The sequence below is a fragment of the Chrysemys picta genome, chromosome 6, assembly GCF_011386835.1.
Source record: "Chrysemys picta bellii isolate R12L10 chromosome 6, ASM1138683v2, whole genome shotgun sequence".
Taxonomy (NCBI): Eukaryota; Metazoa; Chordata; order Testudines; family Emydidae; genus Chrysemys; species Chrysemys picta.
This window is the reverse complement of record NC_088796.1, coordinates 43639395-43665598: the sequence shown is the minus strand read 5'-3', so window position 1 is coordinate 43665598 and position 26204 is coordinate 43639395. Positions and strand designations below refer to the sequence as shown.

Genomic DNA, 26204 nt, shown 5'->3' with positions numbered 1-26204 from the left:
TTAGCTCCCTATGCAGTTCTAGCTCCTTTTTCTTCCTATCTAATCCTCCTTTTTGTGCTGTCTCTTCTGTGACTTTTGATTGCTCACCTCTGCTTCATCACTCTATTCTATTTAAAGTACTTGTATGAAGTGACTGTGCCTCACAGTATTTATCTATTTATCTTCGCAAATAGAGTATTTGCCAAAAAAATACACATTCGGGTCAACTGAAAATTTAGCAAATTCATGCTGAATTTACCAAATTCTTTCAGTTGAAAACAAAACCAAATATTTTTGAGTTTTTCAAATCACCAGAACATTTTTGTTTCAGGTTAATCCAAAGCTAATTTTTTTCTCTGATGTTTTTTCAGCCAACTAGCAGAAAAATATATTCATCCAGCTCTGCTCTCAATACCCCTGAGAGGTAGGGAAGTGCTATTATACTCATTTTACAGTTGGGGAACTGAGCCAGAGAGAGGCTAAGTGACTTGCCCAATGTCAGACAGGAAGCCTGTGACAGAGCAGGGAATTGAACCAGGCTCTTCTCAATCCCAGGTGCCATAACTACTGGACCATACTTCTTCCACTTCTCTGTCAGTGCACTGACACTGAAATGAAATTTCCTCAGATCTTGATCTTTGAAGTCCTGTCATCCACTACACTCTCTCTCTCTCTCTCTCTCTAGGTGTTGTGGGTTGATAAAATAGCAAAAATAGATTTTTTTTTCAAAGTCTTTCCACCACATCAGAAAATTCTCCCCAAGAGCTTCCCACCCAGTAACTTTCTCCTCCACCCATTCGTCTCTTCACTTAATCCATTCTCTCAGTAAAGGCCTGGGACCATAGATAAACCTTGCAGCATACCCAGAATGTAATCAGATCTGTCAGGAAGAAAAGGAGGGAACAAATTCCAAGGTCAAGGACATGTCACTGATAAAAACCTGCCACCAGCCACTGCTGTTTAAATCAGGTTACTGTTTGACTCAAGCACTTCCACTGATTGCAACTTTCTGCCAATGATACTATGAAAGGAGGGGGAAACTGACCATTCTCCCCATTACACTGACCTTGTGAAAACCCCTCCATGGAATGCTATATGTTTGGGTCGTCTTGGTTTTCCTGTGAGCAGAGGGGGTAGAATCCGGGATGAAATGATCTATGCGACAGCATGTCACTGAAAACTAGAGCTGGTAGAAATGTTTTTGATGGATTATTTTTCCATTGGAAAATGCCATTTCATTGAAATTGAAACTTTCCCTGGAAACTTGTCAGTTTTTATTATATTTTATTTCAGGAAAAAAGCCACGACATGAAGCATTTTGATGATGTCAGTACATTCCATTTCAACATTTTCTGAAGGGAATATATCAATATTTTGTTTTGAAATGACTTTTCAATTTGAAATTTATTCTATATTATAAAAAATAAAGTTGATATTGAAATAAAATACTTTGATTTAATACAAACTAAATGTTTTGATTGACTTGAAACAACAATTTTTCAAAAAATTTCATGGTTTGGGAAATTTTGAAATTTTTTGTTTTCATTCTAATTTGGAACAGAAACAAATTTGAAAATTGCATAATTTCCCATTAAATGGGAATTCTGGTTTCCATACAACTCTACTGAAAACCCACAATAATTTCCCCACTAGATACTATTAGAAGACAGGCTTTTCTAGATGCAATAAAAAACCCAAATCTGGTTTGCTGTTAGCAACTAAAGGGATGAATTTTTCAATGACAGGCAGATGTAATCTTACTGAAGCTCTCTGTATAAATCACAGGAAAACAGCTAGCATCAGCATCTACTTTGTTAATGCCACAGGCGATCATCATCATTAGTCTGAAGATAACTGAAAAGAGCAAAAACTTTCTGCTTAGATCTTTATAGAATCCATGCAACATGGAAATTTACTGGGTAAATGAAAAAACAGTGTATATTTTTGTTCTGTGCAATCAGACTATTTAATGGTGAGATATGGTTTTGTCTTCCATTGACTCATAATCCTGAGAAATAACAATCTCACAAGGGCTGGTTCCATTTGGATCAGCAGTCAAACTTTTGGTGCTTATCTGAGGTTTGTGAAAATCTTAGAGGACTTTGTGGCATCCCCAATCAGGTCACAAGGTTTCAGATGATATAGGGTTCAAAATCAAAGTATGGCAGCCTTGCAGAGCTCAAGCAGAGTTCTATGTCTATCCCCTGAAAGGATTATCTCCCCACAAAACATCCCTGGACATCCAGGGAACAGTTCAACAATAGTGAGACTCCAAAGAGTCTCTCCCTCTCCATGCTGTTAAGTTCTGAGCCCTGGAGGGCAGAGCCCACTTAGCATTGTGTCCAAGCAGAGTCTGTTCCTCTCTGGGAGCAATGGCCTCTCCCATAGTTCACATCCTTTCTTTTAAAGACCTATTCCTCAGCTGTCACCTCTCCCTCTAGAATTGACAGACTGTACAATCTCTTCATTGTACGACGGGTACTTTTCCTAGATTCCAAGGAATCTTATCAACTATTTCTGCCCTTGGCTAGCAGTGGGGTACATCCACTCCTGCCTCTGAAACCTGGCTCCCTTCTTCAGTAGGTTTCCACTTCCCACTAACTAGCTCTAGTGTAGTATTTCTTATGAACAAGTGTTTCACTTGTCCTTTTGGTTGGTCTCCTGTTCAGCAGGTGCTGTCCTGTTATAATCTCTCTGTTCAGGGCAAGGCCAGTTCCACAAAAATAGGCTCTCCCAAGAAGCAGCCTGCTTCCCTCTCTAATACAGTGCAACCCACAGTAGTAACCCTCCTGCTGGGCTTTCTAATCTGACATCTTAAATTATAAGAGGCACTTTGAGGCTTCAGCAGAATTTATGCCTCAGAGTGCACTACAAAGTAGTAGATGCCTGAGCACGTGGACTCACTCTCTTCTACTAAGGTTAATAGGCCTCATGGGGAAAGGGCAGGGGAAGGGATGATGCCCATGACATTTTACTACACTGCAGTACATACCTGATAGCTTTAAGTTTTAAAGGTATCACTGGACTCAGTGGTGGAATGCGGGTTCCCATATCACCAAAGGGCAGATAGAGGCAGCCTGTATCTATTAATATGTAGATTGGGAGAAAGCAAGTTAGTGACACGGGCACTCCTAAGGGTGACCAGATTCTGGGTTGGTGGGGAAGGTCCCACTTTACCATTCCCTGAAGAGGAGGCTTGTAGCTAGTTGAAAGGAAGCAAATCATTGGATAGATTTCCTAAGAACTGCCACTGTGGCTAAGGAATGGGGATTGAGGAATGGGCAGTAGTTTTCCCAACCTCATGAGGGCATCATTTCCATCATACCTCTAATGCTGGAATAATATTGTCTGCATCACAGATTGTAGACCTGTGTGACAGTTTTGTTTTTTCTTTTTTTGTTTTTAAAGAAAAGAATGGACAAGATGGGATATTATCATTAGCTGTTGAGAAGTTCTGATTCTACTCATAGGCCCTGACTAAATGTGCAGAAAAAGGAAATCTGCACCTGTCGAGCTAGGAAGCTCTACACCACCTCAGGGAACAAAACATTTACCTGCCTTCACCTAATAGTGTTAGGCCTTGGTGATCAATTCAATATTTGGGTTTAGGATTATTTTATCTGGGGTCCTATCAACTGGATAGTACTCTGGCCTCCAAATATGCATATGATCCAAACATACCCCTCTGTAGGTGTAACTGTTGCCTCTGCTTAGCCTGATAATCTGTATTTAGCCCTTCCAGGTGTTGGAAGCCTTGTGCCTGGCTCCTCTTGGACTCAGGGTTTGGCTTCAATCCTTGAGCCTCCCAAGAACTATCATTATGTCTCTCTGGGTGCCTCATGTGAGGTTTGGAAGAGGTGGAGGTAGGCCAGTGGCTCACCTGCTGCTGGTTGTGGCATGCTGTCTGAGGAGGAGTTCATTGGTGCTCGTGTAGCAACAACTGGCTGAACACCCATAAGCCTGGGAGCTGCTGCTGCTGAGAAAATGGACCATTTGAGACTGGTAGCTGGGTATGGGCTGAATATTCACTTAGCTGGATAGCACTGAAATTTTTACTATTTGACAAATATTGGGCTAAATTCTGTCAGCCTCTGCACCTATGCCAACCCCACTCAGATCAGTGGAATTGTATGGGAGTAGTGAATCAGACAGACAGAATTTTACTCCTAGCAGTTGATTCACCCATCCCTAATTGATATGAACTTATTGGCCTAAAATTGCAACCTTATTGTCCTTATTCAGTTATTTGAAATAGTCCCCCTATTTTTTATTTTAATGAATCCTTAACTGGCTGTCATCTCAAATATTCATAGTTAAGGGAAAATAAATCATCTGGTTGCCTCATGACATGCATAACTGGAGTTGATGTGGTTCAATATAAGCCGTATAAATAACTACCAAAGTCTATCTTCCAGTTCCACAGACTCCAAAATTGCTACCTCAGGAACCAAACTCTGCTACAAGCACATCAATTGCAATCTATTGGACTGTGAGTGAAGGAGACGTCATTGATTGCTTCCAGGTGTATTGCATGGAGGAACCTCAACCAAACAAAGATCAAAGTGGTATGTGACTGAACCTGCATCTCACCAACATTAGTTCAACATCTCAAATAAAATTATATCTAAAATGATCCTTAAAAGATGTGGCTAAGCTATTGCTATAAAGGGGAAGAGCACAATATGACTGATACTGAAGAGTTAATATTAACAGTAGTAAGGACAGATAATGCTGCAAATACAGATCTCCACCTCCAAAAATCAGGTGCCTGATTATGGATTTAGGGGTCTGGATTTATGCTCTCAAGTTGGAAAAATATGTTCAGTGATAACAAAGCAGGAAAAACTCAACAAAAATGCAACATTTCAACACACAGGTACAGATTTTTCAAAATGGCACAAAAATATTTTACTTTTTAAATATGTGAATTTGAGGTGCAATAAAGAAGTTTGTACAGTAAAAAACCAGACTAGTAATAAGAATTATTTAAAGTATTTGAATGTTGCTTAAACACTTTTTGTAAGATGTGCAGCAAATTAAATTCATTTCTGAGAGATTTAGTTACACAAGACAGAAATGAAGCCAAGATTCACAACTGTTTACAGCTGACGTATTACTAAAAATTTGGGGTCCAGTCCCTCAAAGCATTGAGTGCTCTGATATCCGTTTGACTTCAATGGGAGCTGAGGGCACTCAGCACTAGGGCTGATCTAAGAGTTAATAAGAACTTTTTTTCAGTGGAAAATTGGGTTTCCAATTAAACAAAATCTTCCAAAGAAAATGTCTGCTTTCCGGAGTGGTGGTGTAGCCATGTTGGTCCCAGGATAGTAGAGAGACAAGATGGGTGAGGTAATATATTTTATTGGCTCAACTTCTGTTGGACACACACACACACACACACACACACACACACACACACACACACACACACACACACACACTTCTTTTTCAGAAGAAGAGCTCTGTGTAGCTCGAAAGCTTCTCTCTCCAACAGAAGTTGGTCCAATAAAAGATATTACCTTACCCATCTAGTCTCTACTTTCAGGAGAAAATTTCAATATATAATTGAAAAAACAATTGCCCCCAACCAAAAAGTTTTCAATTTTGACTGAAAGCTAAGATTTTTCTTTTCAAAATAGTGTCCCAGTGCCTCGTGGGAATTTTAATCTGGGTGTTTTACACTTACATTCTCATTTATAGGCCAGGCTCTCTGGTTGGACTGTATCTCCCATGATGCACCACAGACAGGGATTCCTATGATGCATGCCTTTACTAAGAGGGGAGAAGGAGATGTTTTTCACCAAGAGAGCAGCCATACTACAACTCCTGTGAGGCACTGCAGCACCATTTTAACTGGAGATATTTTGGTTTGTGATTAAATTGCCAAAAAGTCTAAATTTTCTGTGGAAAGCAAACAAACAAAAAGTAATTTTTGTCTAAATTTCCTATAGAAAAACACTCATCCGTTTCTCAAACATCTTTACTCAATGCCTTGCAAGAAGAACTTAGCACATTTGCCTGTAGTAATCCCTTTGTATCTTAACTTTGCTTTTCTGCCGTTTTATTTGAGAGTGAATGGTAAAGAGTTAAAGCAATTTAAGTGCTAGAATACCTCCACATTAATTAGCCGAGGGGGTGCTGAGCTATCTCCAGAAATGCAAAGTGCAATAAAAGGCCAACTGGCAATTAAATTTGATGGTGCCCACCAGTGGCATTGGAACAATTTGTATACTGGGGGTGCTGAAAGCTATTGAACAAAACTGTAAACCCTGTATATGATGGAAACCTCTTCAAGCCAGGGGATGCTGCTCAGGGCCATTGCAACCTATTTGGCGACCTAGGCGGTCACCTAGGGCGTTAGGATTTGCGGGGCGGCATTTTCTTTGGCGGCGACCGCGGCGGCTGGATCTTCGGCCGCCCTGGTCACTGCTGGCATTTAGGCGGAGGGAGCTGGGGCAGGGCGGCATGGGGAGGGCCGCCAGCAGCAATTAAGGGCGGGGGGCGGCACGCAGGGGAATTCCCCAGCTCACCTCTGCTCCGCCTCCTCCCCGAGCACGCCACCCCGCTCTGCTTCTCTCCCTACCAGGCTTGCGGTGCCAAACAGCTGATTGGCACCGCAAGCCTGGGAGATGGGAGAAGTGGAGCAGTGACGGCATGCTCGGGGAGGAGGCGGAGCAGAGGTGAGCTGGGGTGGGGAGCTGCCACATGGCTCCCCGGGCAGCTGCCACAGGGGGGCGCCTCAGGGCGGAAGGGGGTGGGGAGCTGCTGCGGGGGGGGGTGCCTCAGAGCGGGGTGGGGTGGGGAGCTGCCGCAGGGCTCGGGGAGGGGGCAGAGCAGAGGTGAGCTGGGGTCAGGAGCTGCCGCATGGCTGCCCGGGTGTGTGTGTGGGGAGCTGCCCCGGGGGGGTGCCTCAGGGCGGAGGAGGGGGCGGGGAGCTGCCGCAGGGCTCAGGGAAGGGCGCAAGGTGGAAGTTTCACCTAGAGCGCGAAACATCCTTGTACCGGCCCTGGTGCTGCTGCACCCCTAGTTCCAGCACCCCTGATGACCACAAATAAACCTTCCCATTATCTCCTTACTCTGCAGAACTCATTTAGTTCCTTCTTGACCATATTTTTGTGGCAGTGTTATGCCTATTGTATACAAGCCCCGATATAATCGACTCCTGTTTGGTCAATATAAGAGACCCTAAACCATACAAATTGTTTCTAACAGGTGTGCATTTCTCTAATGACCTGTATGTGTGTGCTTGTACTAGCCTTGGTAGAAGAATACAGAGTTACAGTGAAGGAGAGCTACTGCATTTTGGAAGACCTGGAGCCGGATCGCTATTATGGTGTGTGGGTCATGGCTGTGAACTACACAGGATGTAGCTTACCAAGTCACAAATCCACTTTCAGAACTGGTAGGTATATTTTGGCATTTAAAGATTAGATCTCAGTTCCTGAGACAGTATTAACTAGACAATGCTATTAGAAATGTAGAGAAGTGTTTCACTGATTCCATCCACTAGATAATAGGCAAGTCACATAGTTTCCCCACCTGTAAAATGACAGCAATGTATTTACCATATGTGAAATTTGAGAAAACACAGAATTTAAAATGTCCCCAATTGTGACGTGTACTTGAGGCATTGGAATGAAATAATATTAGTTCAATTTCTGACTCTGTCACACATTCACTGTGCGACTTTGGGAAAGTCGCTCAGTCTCTCTGTGCCTTGGTTTCTCATCTATAAAATGGGGATGATATTGATACTTACTTTTCCCCACCTTTTTTCTGTCTTGTCTATTTAAATTGTAACCTCTTTGCGGGGGGTGTCTCTTATTATGGGTATGTACAGCATCTAGCACACAGAGGCCCTGAATTTGACTGGGGATTCTAGGCACTATCATGATACGACTAATAAATGATAATAACGGCAGGTAATTAGATAAGTATTATGTATTAGCGTCATTTGACAGATTAGGAAACTGAGGTTCAGAGTTTGTGACTTGCTTTGTGGGCACCATGATCTAGCAGATTAGGCATAGGTTTAGGAGTCCTGTGTTCTAATCCATGTTCTGACACTTACTTTGCTGGATGACTTTTGTCAGATCATTTAAACTCCGCAGGATGAGGAGGATTATTCAATTTCCTATTGGTAAAACATGGATAATGATATTTACACGCTTTATAATGAAATAATGTTTATAAAGCAACAGTATTATTGAGACCACTTGGTAGACGCTGTGACTTTGACCCCTGTGCTTAATCCACTGGGCCACAAAGTCTTTGGATCCTCCTCCTCCTCATCCTGTGGCATGTTAAGTCACAGTGCATATTTTTTACCAAAGATTTTTGCAAAAAATAACTGGAAAAAAAGTTCAGACTTGCCAAATTTTGTGAAAAACCCGCAGTTTTGGGGGTGCGAAATCCTTTACATTTAAATGGCCAAATGATTCACATGAATTTTCACAAAAAATGTTCCACCAGAGTTTTGTCCTGCCCTGATATCTAACCTCTCCAAATCTGGCTTCTGGCAGCTAAATGTTATTTTTGGCATCAGGCTATAGTGCAAATTAGTTGTTCCAGCTGGAAAGTCAACATACTTCTCACAAAATCTAAAGTTTTTTAAAAGGCTAACTCTTTGGCCTGTTCTATGTTTGATATTGTTTTATTTATGCCTGCCCCTTTTGGAAGCTGGATGATTTTTTTATATGAACTATTCACTCTGCTTCCATCTTTTGGTCACTGCCCATCCATCTGAAGAGAACTCCCTCTGGAGTCCACTGATGCTACATTCTGTAATGGACTAATGGTAATGTTGTACAGTGGAAGATACTATATCACCCTGCCCTCTCAGACATCTAGGGACAGCAAAATTATCACTGCCAATAGAAACTAGTTCTCCAGCATATCAGTTAAGGGAATGACTGCTAGGTCACAAGGCTGGAATATTAAGATCCTTTAAATCAGAGGTTTTCAATCTATGGTCCGCGGACCCTTGGGGGGTCCACAGACTATGTCTAAGATTTCCAAAGGGGTCCATTCACAATTTTTTCTGGGTCTGCAAATGATCTATCTATCTTGCCACTTAGGCAAGCTTGCATTTGCGATAGATGGTCCCTTATACCACAAATCACAACAATGTTCAGCAAAAAGAACAGGAGTACTTGTGGCACCTTAGAGACTAACAAATTTATTAGAGCATAAGCTTTCGTGGGCTACAGCCCACTTCTTCACGAAAGCTTATGCTCTAATAAATTTGTTAGTCTCTAAGGTGCCACAAGTACTCCTGTTCTTTTTGCGGATACAGACTAACACGGCTGCTACTCTGAAACAATGTTCAGGTTACTCCCAGTCCCAAAGGACCAGTCACTTACCCTAGGACAATTGGGCTTTAGATCTTACACCGAAGACAATGCTTGTAGCCAGTCCTATAATAAACTAACTAAAGATGTATAAACTAAGAAAAAGCAAAGAGAGTTATTCCCAATATTAAAGCAGATAAACATACACACACAAATGAGTTACAGCCTAGGGCTAACCCAGACTAAGCAGCTGCGGATCCCTTGCTTACGCTTCGAAATCTTTGCCCTTCAGAGTCCAAACAGCATAGAGACAGTTTCTTTGTGTTAGGGATTTTTATTGCCTTCTCCCCCAAATTCAAGCTGATGGGATGAGTTCATACGTTCACCTCCTCTTCATGGGGGTGAGGGAGGAATATTATTAACAAAGTCTTTGTTCTTTGATGTTTCACAATGTCTCATTTGGTTACAATGGGCCTTCTTGATGGGCAGGACCTAACACCTTCTGTAGGAAGCCAGCATTTTACATTAATTAATGTTTCATTCTTGTTTGATTTATACAATTAAAGAGGATTACAATGCAAACCCTTAATATAACTTTATAATGGGGTACAGATGTTATAAATTAGATGAATACATGCAGCTTCCTACTAGCGTTTCACAAAGTCTAAACACGAAACACATTTTTATAACTGTAATACCTATTTTAACAGGTGAGCCAGACTGGTTCCCAGCTATATATTGGTCAGTCTTCAGTTGAGGCCTATGGGCCTTGGCATGAGCTGGCACCTGGTCTGCCAGCATCACACTGTTGCACAGTTTAATTCGTAAAGTCATGGGAGTAAAAAAGACACAATTGCTGAGAACTTAAAAATTGGATAGTAACAGACTGCATGATTCAGCCTTGTGATATTCAGAATAAAAAGCTCTCAACCATGCTTGTACCTGCTTCCATCATTTCACACTTTTAGGTTTCAGAGTGACACTCAGTGACCATTATTTCCTCCTTGAAAGCTCGGGAAAACAGGCTGAGTCTTATAACATCCTGACGGTCACCAAACCTGTGGTGGGCCAGTACATGGGACAGATCATCAGCTGGTATAAGCTGGTATAATTGACATTAATGGAGCCACACAAAGTTACAACAGCTAAGGATCAGGCCCACTGACTTCTTGTTTTGGCGTGATGCTTCCTAGGGTACCATCACCTGTCCTTAGCATAAAGCGGTCTTATCTGTGCCTGCTGTGGATCAGCTCCCTGAAACCACAAGCCTCTGGCAGCACAAACACTACTCTCCAACCCCCGAGTCCTCTGATCATTCCCTGAAATGTCCAGCCCCTTATCTCATAGACTTTAAGGTCAGAAGGGACCATTATTATCTTCTAGTCTGACCTGCACAACGCAGGCCACAGAATCTCACCCACCCACTCCTGTAACAAACCCCTGACCTATGTCTAAGCTATTGAAGTCCTCAACTTGTGGTTTAAAAACTTCAAGGTGCAGAGAATCCTCCAGCAAGTGACCCGTGCCCCACGCAGCAGAGAGAGGCAAAAAACCCCCAGGGCCTCTGCCAATCTGCCCTGGAGGAAAATTCCTTCCTGACCCCAAATATGGCGATCAGCTAAACCCTGAGCATGTGGGCAAGACTCACCAGCCAGACACCCAGGAAAGAATTCTCTGTAGTAACTCAGATCCCACCCTATCTAATGTCCCATCACAGGCCATTGGGCATATTTACCGCTAATAGTCAAAGATCAATTAATTGCCAAAAATAGGCTATCCCATCATACCATCCCCTCCATAAACTTATCAAGCTTAGTCTTGAAGCCAGATATATCTTTTGCCTCCACTGCTCCCCTTGGAAGGCTGTTCCAGAACTTCACGCCTCTGATGGTTAGAAACCTTTGTCTAATTTCAAGTCTAAATTTCCTGATGGCCAGTTTATATCCATTTGTACAATATTACTAGTACTACCTGCTGTTCCCAAAGAAATAGTTTATACCAGCTTGCAAGATTCAGCTCAGGATCACCACATTGCTTAACACCACAGCACTTAGCCTTGTTTTCACTGTAAATATATCTATGTTTATTATCAAAGAACAGAAATTCCAGTGATATTATTTTAGGGACTGATATTAATATTATCCCAGAAATGTTAAATTCAGAACTTGGTAGGCTCACATGATGCCAATACTTCATGTAGTGGAGAAAAGTTTGTAGAGAGAAACTGAGTGAGTAAAGGTTTCAGAGTAGCAGCCGTGTTAGTCTGTATCCGCAAAAAGAAGAACAGGAGTACTTGTGGCACCTTAGAGACTAACAAATTTATTAGAGCATAAGCTTTCGTGGACTACAGCCCACTTCTTCGGATGCATATAGAAGCATATGCATCCGAAGAAGTGGGCTGTAGTCCACGAAAGCTTATGCTCTAATAAATTTGTTAGTCTCTAAGGTGCCACAAGTACTCCTGTTCTTCTTTTTGAGTGAGTAAACAAAATCACTTTCAGCCTAGAAAATAAGACCTTGAATCTGATAGGCTAATTCGGTACATTATTTCACACAATATTCCTTTGATCACTTGCAATCCGTGTCCTTCTTCATGTACATTTGTCTATATGTGCAATAGGGTTTGTAGTCCTTGAATTTAGGCCATAGGGAAGAGAAATGTATTAAATTTTGGTAGCTGTATTGCAACAATATACTGGACACAATTAAAGCAGCAAAGTTATCCCTTTGCTACTACTCAGTTCTTCTGCATCATATTAATTTTTGTTATACAGTTGATGCAAGGGCTGCTGAAGACAGAGCTGTGGTAATCTAGGTATAACCAGACCCTATGCTGCTTCATGGGTCTATTCCTTAAAGCACCACAGAAATGAGTGAAAAAAGTGTTCGAGATCATCTAAATCAGTGGTTCTCAAACTTTTTTACTGCCCTTTCACATAGCAAGCGTCTGTGTGCAACCCCCCTTATGTAAAAAAGTGTTTTTAATTTATATTTAACACCATTATAAATGCTGGAGGCAAAGTGGGGTTTGAGGGTGGAGGCTGACAGCTCGCGACCCCCCCCATGTAATAACCTTGCGACACCCTGAGGGGTCCCGACCCCCAGTTTGAGAACCCCTGATCTAAATTAACTTGTTAAGGAAACTCTGAACTGCATGAATTTACATAATGGGTTCTTTCTGGAGGGATTGAACTTGGGACCTTCAGCTCCAAAGCATAGGGCACTATCATTTAAACTACAGAATAAACTGCATGTAATTCTTACTATTGTTTTTTAAAGAGATGGGTAAAGTAGTAAAGTGTTTTTCCTGATTAGCATGCCACCTGCCCCCCCCCCCCCAAAAAAAAAAGTTAACAAGGGATGGGAGAACATTATTGTAGTGGAGTTGTTTCCACACACATTATTTCCATCTGAGGAAAAAGATCTTTCTACGCTAATTCAGTTTATTGGTTTTTTAGGATTGGTGACATATATGTTTTGTGGTTGTCTTTTCATTTCAATCTGCCTAGCATATATATTGCAGTTGCTGTAGCATTCTTCATAGTACAGCTAATACATCATTGTGTTCACAGCACCCTCTACCCCCTTACTAAAGGCAGAAGACTGTACTGTGTGTTGGGACACTGCCATCATCCGATGGAGCACAGCCAACTCAGAAGCAACAAAGTCTTTCACACTGGAGTACTGCAGACAGTACTCTCCTGAAGGAGAGGGTCTCAGGTCAGTCCCTAAGGTTTGAAATGTGGATAGATGAGATTAAATAGAAGCTAAGGAGCACTTTCCAGATCATGGATTATTATAGAAGTGATTATTCTGTTTGTCCTGAATTACATAAAGAAGAAATCAGCTTCTGGGCCAGATGCTAATCTCTGATATTAGATCGGGAGAAACTAGAAATACCGTAATTTTATTCTGCTAAACTAATGAACCCATTTACTTCAGCCCCAAACCTGAAGTCCTTATGCAGTCTTTACTCAGGAAAAACTTCCATTGAGCTAGTTCTCAGTTGGGAAATAAAAGACATTAAGGGGCAAATTCTACCTCCTCCTCTTCACCTATGGAGGCCCCCCTCTTCCACAGCAGAACCAGTGCACTTGTGTTGCACAGAAAAGGGCAGGGGCTGGGAAGTCTGTATGTTTGCTTAAAACAAACAAACAAACAAACAGATTAAGAGACCTGAAAATCTGTTGTGGGGGTTCATCACTAGAGCATAGCAGAAGGATTCATTCATGTGATTTCTTTATTAAACACATCACAAGTATTAGTACGCTATCGGTATGAAGCTCTCCTATGTTAAATTTTAAGATTTACAATTAGATTGTAAGCTTTCCTAAGACCTGATCCATCAATGAGTTCTGTGTGGGTGACCGCCTGGTAATTTCAATCAGGCTTTATGCTGGCACAGTATCTGTCTGTGCAAATCATCTTGCTATATCAAAAAAACTTGCATTGTAAGATCCTCAGGGCAGAGACCTAGTTTGCTATGTATTTGTGCAGCACCCAAAACAATGGGGCCCCAGCTATTGAGTGGGTTCAGATTCTAGATATTCTTGCAATGCAAATAATAATAATTAGTAATACATGTACTCTAAAAACTACAATAACAGGCATATCTAAATTATGCGTGCATACAACTTATAAACCATTTCTCCTAGGAAAATAAATAATAATTAAACATCACTAATAAATAACCTTTCCTACCCCACCTCAAAAAAGACTCCCCACAGAAAAACAAACCAACTCTTGGACTGGAGCTGGTTTGGAATTTTTTGACAATTTTTGGGGTCAGAAAATGCCAATTTATTGAAACCAAAACGTTTTGTGACAATGTACTGCTTTTGACTGAACTTTTGGGAAAAGTTTCTCAAGTCCAGGATGGAATTTCAGGAGGTGAGGAGAGGGGGGAGACCCACCCCAGAAGAGTCCAGTGATGATGTCACTCACCTGGGATGTCAGAGACCCAGGTTCAAGTCCTGGGTCTGAATCAGGCAGAGCAAGGACTTGAACCTGGGTTGCTGATGTCCCACATGACTGTTCTAGCCACTGGACTATTGGCTATTCTGGAGTGGAGCTATTTCTCTCTGTTTTTTCACCAAAACACCTCAAAGGGTCTTTGTTTCATCCTGACATGGAATGGGTCCATTTTCGAAATCTCAAATGTTTGTGGGTCGGCAAAACCATTTCCCACCCAGCTCTCTTACCATCCGTCACTTCAAACACAGTAATGATGGCACTGAGTATATATGTTGTCATCATCCATATCAAGGCTCATATTTGTCAGGTGAGGGTAATAGACAGGTTCCAGTGACATCAGCACTGTCCCAGACTGCACTGACTTCAGTGTGTGTTCCCCATAACTGATCAGTATATTTTCTGTCCTCTTGTACCTGCCCAAAGGATGGCAACAGAGAGAATGAGAAAAAAAACAGACCCCTCATGACCTTCCAGCCCCACATGATGCAGGGACAGTAAGGAAGATGGGCTCTTCCCTCTGTATAACCTCCATTGCCCAAAGACGTTTGGGGGAATAGTTTAATTGTTCTTAAAAATAACAGAAATGAATTAGGTGACACACAGAGGCAGTTGGTGATAGTCTCTAAGGAAAAGGAAAAACAAACGGGATAAATACATTTTAAAAGAATATTTAAATAGCCTGCAAAAAAAGTCAGTACCCATGTGCCAAATGTAGCCCCCAGAGCTCTACAATGTAGACCATGGCTCCTCCTGATCTTTAAATAGGGAGTTGAGGCCTGCATAGACTAAATGTGTCAGCACATGATGCTTTGTCTTAATCCAAGCAGGAGGAGGAACAGGAGTTCTGCATGGCTGTCCCTGGTACAGGCAGCTGCAGTGTGCTCAGTTTCATACAAATTTTATGAGGCCCTTGAATTCCAACCAATGTTGTCTTCAGCTAGGCAAAATGTGGTTGCTCCTGACCATACAGTACATGTTTACTCCAAGTTTACAAGTTTACTTACAATTAATTGGAATAGCCTCTATTCTGCTCAACAGCAAAGCTTAAAATGTTCAGTTTTCTGTCACTGGTGAGCAAAAGAAGTTCAGTGTGGAGCAGTTTGCTTGTGTGAAGATAACTGTGCCTACAAAATGACAGAATTGACTGACCCTCATTGTCAAGTATGCCTGTGCAAAATCAGAAATGTTCATGCATCTATATATTACTGAATCAAATTGATATTTTGGCCTTTCTGTGGATAGAAAATAGCTTTTCACTGTGACCAGAGTGAAATTTCAGAAAGGACAAAAAATAAAAGCAAACAGGGAGTACATTTGACAGACACCACAGATCTTGGGGATATGCCAGGCACAGGCCATTTACACAGCGAACCTGTATCTCTAGCCCCATCCTGTTTTGCTCCAGCTCCATGAAGCCCAGAAGCTGCAGAACCCCTTTTTCAAGGGAAATCCAAGAGGCAGGCCTGAAGTACGTGGCACAGCTTCAAATGGAACACCGATGACCTGATTCCCAGGCCTTTGCTTTAGCCACAAGACCATCCTTCCCTCTCAGTGGGCCCAATCCTGTGAGGTGCTATACTTGCAAAACGTTGTGTACGTTCAGCTCCCACCATGAATATCAATTATGTCAGCACAGCTCTAGATGTTGGGTTTCACTGGTGGATTGTTTGGAAGCAAAAATAGCTATTTAAAATACAGAGGGGATTCTGAACATTTTAATATATATATGTCACCCATTGGCTTTAGAATTTTTATTGAAATAGATGGGAATAAATGGGATATAATTGTTATGTGGATGAAAACAAACAACTGCTATAAATCAGATTTCTCATGACTTAGAAAAATCTCCAGTTTTCTAGGCAATTTCTGAGCATTGAGCCACATCAGTCAGGTGACACAATCTTGTTCACCAATTTAAATGTGAAGAAAAATGTAACTCCTTCTTGCTTAAAGTCAAATAGTGTTCCTGTTAAATAGAATACCTGAAATTTGGAGACTGGCTTTGAGACTTAGATTTCTCATTCTAAACAGGAGCAAGAGAAAATTAAAACATCGGGTGTTTTGTGTTCCTTTACTTTTAACGCCCTGTACTTTTTGTCAAAGGTTTTGTAGCAATAGTATGAAACCTAAAGAAAACCTCTTGGAAAAAGGCCAAGTTATGTCATGCTCTGCCAATACAATTATCTTTTTACATTTCCAATTGTCTGTAAAATGTGCAGGCATATTTTAAAAAGCAAGTATATAACCGAACACTCAGCATATTTTGTTAGATTGATTTCCCTTCCTTCTATGACAGAAATTACAGGGTTCAGTGGTTTATGCTAGATTAAGGGAGATCTAGCATCACAGTTTATCACAGGGACTTGGAAATGGAGCAGGCTTTTCCCATAGCACCATCAGGATGTTAACAATGCCGATTCCCTTCCCACATACTTGCCTTATACTCACATAAACCAGGCAGTAATCACGCCTTTTTCACTCTAAAGTTTGTATTACTGACTAGAGGGCTGACCTAAAGCATAACCAACAAAAGTGATTGCCTGTGGCTCGGGCCGGGGGTGGGGAGGGGCGCTCATTGGCTCAGTTTTCCACCTCATCCCTTCCCCCAGCAGCCAGACCAAAAGGCAAGGCATTCAAAGACATTTCTCGTTTGGGACTCAGCTTGTTGTGAGTCTGGAGCTGGCTGAAATTAACTGAGTGTTGCAAATGAATGTCCATCTTGTTGGCTTATCCTCTTTCATTAGTTGGCACCAGCAGGGATATTTTTTAAGCCTTAATCTCAGATAAAATTGATGGGCTCGTATTCTTAGGAAGCTCAAAGCTAGCTAAAATAGGTTACTAGGCACAGTACCTTACTGGCAAACCTGATCACTGTTTTACTGATAGGTCCAGTCTGAGTCCAGACAACTTTGTGCTGCTATTAAATCTGAGCTGTAGCTGAAATATTGCACTCTCATATTGAGATGGGCCCAAAGCCGGAATTCAAATATCCTCAGACTTGGAGGACATCCCAGTCTGAACTTGATGGCTGATCCTACTCTGAACACAAACTGCAGATCTGAACGCCCCTGCGCTATGAGAAAGTTTGGCTCTGACTCAGGATGTGAATGTTGCAGCTTGCTCCCCTCTCTACTCAGATGGACGTGTTGTATAGCCTTTGGTTAGGCTAAGAAGCCATCTCAAATGTTATGATATAATTATTCTGCAATGGGGGGGAAAGGACACCTCCTGTTTTCATGGTAGGGCAGTGACTTTTGTGGCATCTCATAGGGAAAACAGGAAGGCATTGTGCAGAGGAAATCACTGAGCTTGAGAGATTTTGCCCATTCATTCGGACAAGCAGTTTTCTATACAGGTTTCAGAGTAGCAGCTGTGTTAGTCTGTATCCACAAAAAGAACAGGAGTACTTGTGGCACCTTAGAGACTAATAAATTTAAGTGGGCTCTAGCCCACGAAAGCGTATGCTCAAATAAATTTGTTAGTCTCTAAGGTGCCACAAGTACTCCTGTTCAGTTTTCTATACGTCTTCTTGTAGCTCGATTTTTAGCACTCTTTTAACTACTTGAGCAAAATGGCTCCTTTCCAGTGTGTTCTGCTTCTGTCACAGAACTTTTAATGGAGAACTATGAAAAATAACTTTACCTGGAAAAACTGTTGGGGTATTAGGACATTATAGATAACAGAGGGTCCTGTGGCACCTTTAAGACTAACAGAAGTATAGGGAGCATAAGCTTTCGTGGGTAACAACCTCACTTCTTCAGATGCAAGCGGGCTTGCATCTGAAGAAGTGAGGTTGTTACCCACGAAAGCTTATGCTCCCTATACTTCTGTTAGTCTTAAAGGTGCCACAGGACCCTCTGTTACCTTTTACAAATTCAGACTAACACGGCTACCCCTCTGATACAGGACATTATAGAGTGTCCCAGGCTATCTTCCTAGTTTAAGTAAGTGTGGACAACTTATTTCAAAGCTTTGCAAAACTCCATTCCTGCCTGAGTCTTGGCTGTCTCTCCTTTCTTGCTTCTTTTATTCTACTTTAGCCTGCCTCCAAAGTGCTTCTTTTGTATTATTCTTGTACTCTCATCATGCCTTTTTCCATGTTGCTCCTATACTCAGACCAGTCTTTCTCCTCTATGAGACCACCCTCTCTTTAGTCATCCCTCCTCTAGTCACACTTCTCCCACAAAGCCTTTCCAGGATAATCCATCAATATGATTATTCACCTGCTTAAAGGCAGGCACATGCTTAAGTACCTTGTTGAATCAGGGTCTTTATCACTTACTTGATAGTGATACAGTCTGTCAATCTCCATCAACTTTGGGTTACCTGATTCTGCATTTACTGCATCTCTTTTGGGATTTGCATGCTTATTTCTATAATAAGGTTTGGCTTGGTCCTGATGAGCTTAAAACCCCCCACCCTTTGAAGTTCACTCAGATTGGAACCATCTTTGAAGAACATAATGATTTTTTTTCTCAAATTTTCATGACAAAAGGCACTGTAAAATGCATACAATGGAGAGGTGAAATAAATCGCACATAGAGTGCAATCCTGCAATCTTTGTGCACACAAAGCTCCCTTTGAAGTTAAAGCGAGTTTTGCCTTCATGAAGAACGTGTAAGGACTGCGAGATTTTGCTCATGCTGATAAACAAGGCTCAGATGTGCATGTGAAAATCCTAGTGGAAGAGCACTGATCATTCTTCAGTTTGTACTGCTCTCTGGTGGGACATCTGCAGAAAAACAGTTTAGATAAATTAATAATAATGGACTTGCATAGCAAACTGCATTTGCCTGTCTGACATACTGTGGGATCATAGAAATTAGGGATGGTAAAGACTCATTGGCTAATCTAGTTCCATCCCCCTGTCAGTGCAGGAGCAGTAATTGTAGTAATGAGACCAACCGAGCAGTTGGTCTAAATAGTCAGACTGGGTGCTGGGGAGATGCACAGTGGGAGCCAGGGTGGGAGGAATCCTCTTCCCCATGTTTCAGAAAAGTTGCAGAGCCTTTTTTTTATCTAGACGCGACACAGCAAGTAGAGAGAAGGAGGTTCTGTGCTGTGGTTGATCCCCCAACTCTAACTCCTCCCACCTTCCATAAGCTGGCACACAGGGGTCTTGTTCAGAGTTAGGGTCCCCCACACCCAGCTCCTCCTTGTACAACAGAACCATGTGGTTCCATTATGAAGGAACAGGCATGCAGAAGGGGGCAGAATTTGCCCCAAAATGTGCACACGCGCGTGCACATTGTAGACAACAACCTGTACTTACACTTGAAAACTGGGTAGCTGTATGGTATGTACAGACTGGTACTTGTGGGCAAAGTTACCTAATCTGTGCAGGTAACTGCTAGCTGGGCACTCAGATACAGGTTTTGTGCATGCAATGGTGTATGTGCATTCTATGGGACTCCGAAAATATGGACCCAGAAAGTGAGAAAACGTTAAATTCAGCCCATGTTTCCATCAGAATAAAAGGTAAAGTTCATATTTTTCTAGACAACCCAGGTGCCTTCAAGGTCACTTCAAAGTGTCTGTGAAGTACATCGAGTGAATGCTGATTCTCTCAGTTTTCCTGGAGTGTGTAATGGCACCGACTGTCGAGGATGTGAAGGCAGGAGCTTTTGAGGAATCATAAAGGGCAGGATTAATCAAAGTAGGACACTGTGCCAAGGCAGTTCTTCTACTGCTGTATCTTGCAAAGCTTGCCAGTTAAAGTGCACTGCGAAGTTGGGGGGGATGCCAGCTCTTTTTGCTGAATGATGTGTGAGATAAGAGCCCACAATAAGATGTGTGGTTCCCATGTATATTCAAAAAGTGGTATCTTCCACTCACAGTTGAAATCTGTATTTAAGTAGCCCGGTCATACCAGCCATGTGTTCTCATATGTGGCTGTATTTATTGCAGGTTCTATTTGTTTAACTCGTTCATCTGGCAACATGGATGTTTTACTGGGAAGATCAATGAAAATTAGGGGTCCTGATTCTCCACTGCCTTGCACTTTGTATACTCACTTCCATCTGTGCAAGCTGAGCACAAAGTGCGTGTAAAATGCTACTAAATCAGATTAGTTGAATTTCACACCTGGTTTACATAGGTGTAAATAACTATATAAGGTGCAAGGCAGTAGAGACTCAAGTCATTTTAAAGCCAGTAAAGCGAGGGAAAATGTCATAGGTAAAATGGCAAAATCCATCTGTAATCTGAAGAAAAGAAGATCTGTCTGTCTGTCTCTACGCTTCTATCCAACCTCAGGTTTTCCTACAGTGCCCATCACTGTAATATCCAAGTACAGTATTATGTAGCTAAAATGGCTTGGCTGTTTGTATAAGAGATCATTTTCATTTGATCATGATAGTTTTAGTATGCATTTTCAATTGTAAAAATTGTTGAATTTTTCTAGATCTTTTGCTGGAATAAAAAAGCCTGAACTGCAAGTTAATCTGCAGCCCAATGTGAATTATTTCTTCTATGTGAGAGCTGCCAACTCATCTGGGACAAGTGAGCAGAGTGAAGCCGCCCTCATCTCAACGAAAGGTAGATCTGCCTTTTCTGACATCAAAACAATGAGGTAGAGTGGCAGGGCACTCAAAGGTGGCATAATTGCCCCAGAATTTAATGCTGAAATTTAGTCTCCAAAAGTAACCAGTTCATTGTGACATACTGGGCCTGCTTCTGATTTGACTGACCTTTAGTGTAAATTGGGAATAACTCAGCTGAATTTAATAGAGTTATGCCAGTATAAAGCTGGTGTAAGTGAAATCAGGACCATTGGAAACCGTCCAGTGTTCTTCAAGTTCTGGAGTTTTGTACAACTCCTATGAATATAAAACTCCTAAAACAATACCAAGTTCTGCCCTCATTAGACCTATGCAATCCCAGTGAATTCAACAGTTGACAGAAACTCATGTTTGCATTTCAGCCCCTTGTGTGCCTTACCTGGATATGTTTGGGGATTTTTTTTTTACCTTGGCAAGACATTTCCTAATAGAGTCTATTCAAAATTATACAGAATGATCTGAAACACAACTAAAAGTTTGTAAGTGAATTAAAAAACCCCCCAAAAACTTAGTCCAGTGTTTTAGGAGAAGATACATTATGGCAAGCTCAAACTTCAAGAACTGTGTTTTGAAAAATAATTGATTGACTTCAAAACTTTTTTTAATACCAGGGATTTCTGTGTTGCCCAAAGAGTTTTTTAACTACCCTAAGCACTTGGGAGCCTTTACCTTCTTTGGCATAACATTACCCATTACTAATGAAAAAGATTTTGATGGACGCAGAACAGATGGTGGCAATAAAATTTAGTAAAGAAATGTGGAGAACAATTACAGCAACAAACCCTATGTACAGTAGTCATACAATTTTCCAGGATATCTTTAGTTGTCTTATTTTTATTTTTAAATGTGTGATTGCCTATGGCAGATTCACTTGGAAGTCTATGTAGTGAGGCCGTGTTTATGAGTGTGCTATTCTAGTGGGGAACTGGATCACGATAGTTTAGTAAAGAAAGTTATTAAAGTTCAAAACTACTGGGTTCCCTTTTGTGAAACTTTCATAGTTATGCTAGAAAATGCTACAAAAATAAAATTGGCTGGTAACCACTGCTGCTCTTGCTGTATAATTATTTTATGTGTGGGAGGGTGAAGCAGGGAAAACACTGCTGATATAGGTATCACCCTGATTTAAGGCTTACCACTTGCATACACCACCTCCTCCTTTTCTGAAAATAAGATGGATCCAAGCTGCCACGTTCAGATCCAGATCTGAATTACAAGAGAAGAGTAGTTGCGCTAAGGATGCACTGTTCGGGCTCTGCCCTTCTCTAAGAGAAACTCATCTTGCTGCTGTGTCTTGTTTAGAAAAAAGTAAATGTTGTTGTATTGTTTAGTATTTTATGATTCATTTCAAATGAGCATTGTAGTCATCCCTGAACTGGTGTGTGTTTTTGTCATGAATAATAACAGGAACTAGATTTCATGTGATGAGTGACACAGCTCATCCTGCTTTGCAAGTGTCGTCCGATGGAACTGTGATATGCCTTCCTGAGAGAACTAAATTCACTGGGTAAGTATCAGAATCCTGAGCATGGAAGTTCTGAGGTCTCAATATGGGGCCTGACTCTTCAGGCTTGTCTACACCCAGTTTTTGCACCAATGTAACTCAAATGGTAGAAAAAACATTTAGTGAAATTGGTGCAACACCCTGTTATGGTATAACTGAGTTTACACTCGAAGGCTGCACCAGTTTAACGAAGTTATTTTTCTACTGATTTAGTTAAATTGGTGCAAAACCTATGTTTGGTCAAGCCTTCATTGCCTTGTACCTTGTGTAATCTACCCCTGCACCAGGTGGATGCAAAATGCTTAATCAAATGGCAACATTTTACACCCACTTTTATATAGGGTGCAAGGAAGTGGAGAATTCTCCTTAAAAACAAAGAGAAACTGGACTTGAACTGCTTTAGGAGGGAAAAGAACACCTCTTCAATGAGAGCAAGAATCTGCTTCATCCTGCATAAGAGAGTGAGGCCTTGTCCGCACTAAGGGAGAGATCAATCTAAGTTACGAAACTTCAGCTATGTGAATAACGTAGCTGAAGTCGGCATACTTAGATCTACTTACCCTGGGGTCCAGACTACGCTATGTCAACAGGAGATATTCTCCCATCTACTCCCCTTGTGCTTCTTGTGGAGTACAGGGGTCGACAGGATAGTGATCTGCGGTCAATTTATTTGCTTATGACAGTTGATTTAGAAAAACCCACCTACAATAAATTATTATGGAACTTTAGAAAATACCTTGTTTTTTTTAAAACAGAGGTATCAAGGGAATGTTTCAGAAAAGATAGCACTGATGTTGTGATTTGTTATTGTATTATTAATTAAATTATTTGCATTCTGATAGCAACAATATGCTAGGCACTGTCAATACAGATGATGAAATGGGCCAGATTATGTGGTTCAACTGGCATAAACAACCACCTTTCTGCTCTCATGTCCCAGTGTCTCTGGTGTAAGCTAAGGCAGCCTGAAAGCTGTTCTTTTATGCGTGACAGTCCGTGGTCCTGGAGCTGTGCAAAGTAGCTGGCTCACATCAGTAAATTAGATGTGTAGTGCCTGTCCATTACAGCTCAAAATATTAAAACACTCCCCTCCCCCAAACCAATAGTTGAAGGTTGGGGGAGTGGGATACAAAATACTATCAAAATATACACTTTAAAAATATTATATTCTAACATTTAATATTAAGAGAGGAAGAGAAGGGTAACAAAACATTGTATCCTCAAATGAAGAAACCATCAAGCTGGCTTATCCAGATACCTTAATAAAATTGAGGCCAGATGGACGAGAAAATACAACATATCAATGTCTGTTAGTCTGATACCTTTTTTAATGTTGTAAAGAGGTTAAGGCTGCACTGAACCTCCACTGAAAATTAAACTGATAAAAACATAAAAATGGCCATACTGGCTCAGACCAGTGTCCTGCCTTCTGACAGTGGCCAGTGCCAGATGTTTCAGAGGGAATGAATAGAACAGGGCAATTAGTGAGTGATCCAGTCCCAGCTTCTGGCAGTCAGAAGCTTAGGGGGACACCCAGTGCATGGGGCTGCATCCCTGACCATCTTGGCTAATAGCCATTGATGGACCCATCCTCCATGAACTTAGCTAATTCTTTTTTGAACCTAGTTATGCTTTTGGCTTTCAAAAGTGTGTTGTGTGAAGAAGTATTTCCTTATGTTAGCTTTAGACCTGGAAACTATTAATTTCATTGGATGGCCCCTGGTTCTTGTCTTATGTGAAGGGGTAAATAACACCTTCATTCATTTTTTCTACACTGTTCATGATTTTATAGACCTCTATCATATCCCTCTTTAATTGTCTCTTTTCTAAACTGACCTGTCCCAGTCTTTTTTATTTCTTCTTGTATGGAAGCTGTTCCAGATCCCTAATAATTTTTGTTGCCCTTCTCTGTACTTTTTCCAATTCTAATATATCTATTTTTAGATGGGAAGTGCAGAACTGCCAGCAGTATTCCAGATGTGGCTATACCATGGCATTCTGATATTTTCTGTCTTATTATCTATCCCTTTCCTAATTGTTTCTAACTTTGTTAGTTTTTTGACTGCTGCTGCACATTGAGTGGATGTTTTTAGAGAACTATTCATAATGACTCCAAGATCTCTTTCTTGAGTGGTAACAGCTAATTTAGACCCCATCATTTTATATGCTAGTTGGGATTATGCTTTCCAATGTGCATTACTTTGCACTTATCAACATTGAATTTTGTTTTATTGCCCAGTCACCATGGTTTTGTGAGATAAGAATTCAGAGAATAAGCTACATACTGGAGTGACTGGCTCTGCCCTTGTCTTGGCCCATGTTCAGTTCTCTGGCTCTCCGAGACTCTTTCTGTCTTGAAAATTGCCCCAAGAAGACCTGATTTGTGATTGTATTGCCATATTGACCATGGTTAAAAATGTCTGGTCATCTTACTTTCCTTTCATAAGGAGTATTCACTATTGTCTCTTTATAGCTCTCTCCTGTCGACTTACAGCATCTCTGTTAAAGTGCTACAGCAACACCGATGCAGCGTTTTAAGTGTAAACTTCCCCTAAGTCACTTAAGAGCCTAAATCTCATTTTCAAAAGGGACTTCTGAGGGCTGGTCTGCACTAGAAAAGTTAAACCAGTATAACTATGTCAGTTAGGGATGTGGTCTTTTTGTTATACTGGTACAAGCCCTAGTGTGGATGCAGTTATACCTGCATAGAAGATGTTCATACAGATATAGCTTGTTTGGCTTCCTGAACCTCCATAATCTACATTGGTACAAGCAGTTTTATACCAACATAACCATATACATACTAGTTTTTTTCCCCTATCTAACTGTACTAGTATAATAAAAACTTTCTAGTGTAGACCAGCCCTTAATGCCTAAGTCTCTTTTGAGAATGGGACTTCTAAATCAGCCAGGCACTTTTGAAAATGTTATTCTACATCCTTGTGTGTCTTTTACTGGACATCATATGGCTTTCTAGAATGTTTAATAGTTTTAAATTCTCACAGCAAGTTTACCACAATGTGCAGGTAGAATCAGAAAGGATTTTTGCTAAAAGTAACTAAGCTATTTATGTTGAAAAGCTTCACTTAGGAGAATGAAGTTATTATGTAAGCAATATAAGATGCTGCCACATGATGTGACTATAAGCGATGAAAAGAACATTATGCAGTCATTATGCTGAAATACTGGCTTTGCTGTATTCTCTTCGTTCGTAGAATTCCATCTGTCCTGGGTGAGCTGCTGCCAGCTCGTGGTCGGCATTATTGGGAAACCACCGTCACTGGCTGCAAAGGCTACCGGATTGGAATCTGCTGTAACTCTACACCACAAGGCAGCATCCTGGGGCAGGATGATACTTCTTGGTGCATATGTTGTTGTTCTACACAAACAAGGTAAAGCTGAGTGAGTCTAGGTACTTGCAAAGTTACATTTTTGCACATGGTGGAAGACATCTTTGTTTTTATTTCTTCAGATTTAAGTCATAATTAAAAATATACCCATAAAAGATAAAAATATACCTATAAAAATATGCCTATAAAAGTACTTGACACTTAGTCTGACAGCAGCTTAGCACATCCGGCAGCATTAAAAAACAAACATTTATCAGGCACAAATGACCCCAACCTAGCTCAACCAGCCAGTGGATCACGTACAGGGTTCTGGGGACATACCCTCAACCCGCTTGCAAAACCCTATCAAAAAGGGCTTTTGGAGCATGTGCAGAAGGTCACTTCTGGAGCACGGAGCAAGTTCCAGGGTCCTGGAGATCACACAAAGCACACCCTGCCAGCCCTTCCGCTCTTTTATAATGAGGGGGATCCAGCTTGAGTGCCCCTGTCGGCTGCAGCTGTGACATGGGGAAAGGGACAGTCCCAGGTCACTTAGGGCTGTATAGGT

General features: G+C 41.3%; 1 protein-coding gene across 5 annotated transcripts in view; it reads left to right on the top strand.

Annotated features, from left to right (window-relative positions):
• Nucleotides 1-26204, top strand: part of LOC101935607 (cardiomyopathy-associated protein 5) — a 60819-nt gene that overhangs the window by 25281 nt on the left and 9334 nt on the right. The window contains exons 7-12 of one of the 5 annotated variants that reach the window (XM_005286428.5): nt 4395-4544; nt 7235-7381; nt 12842-12989; nt 20647-20780; nt 22211-22310; nt 25523-25699. In XM_005286428.5, the coding sequence (XP_005286485.2) occupies nt 4395-4544; nt 7235-7381; nt 12842-12989; nt 20647-20780; nt 22211-22310; nt 25523-25699 (856 nt within the window). Of the gene's footprint in view, nt 1-4394; nt 4545-7191; nt 7382-12841; nt 12990-20646; nt 20781-22210; nt 22311-25522; nt 25700-26204 lie in introns of those variants that run through there. The other 4 variants (XM_024111120.3, XR_006172513.2, XR_006172514.2 and 1 more) reach the window with 4 other exon arrangements.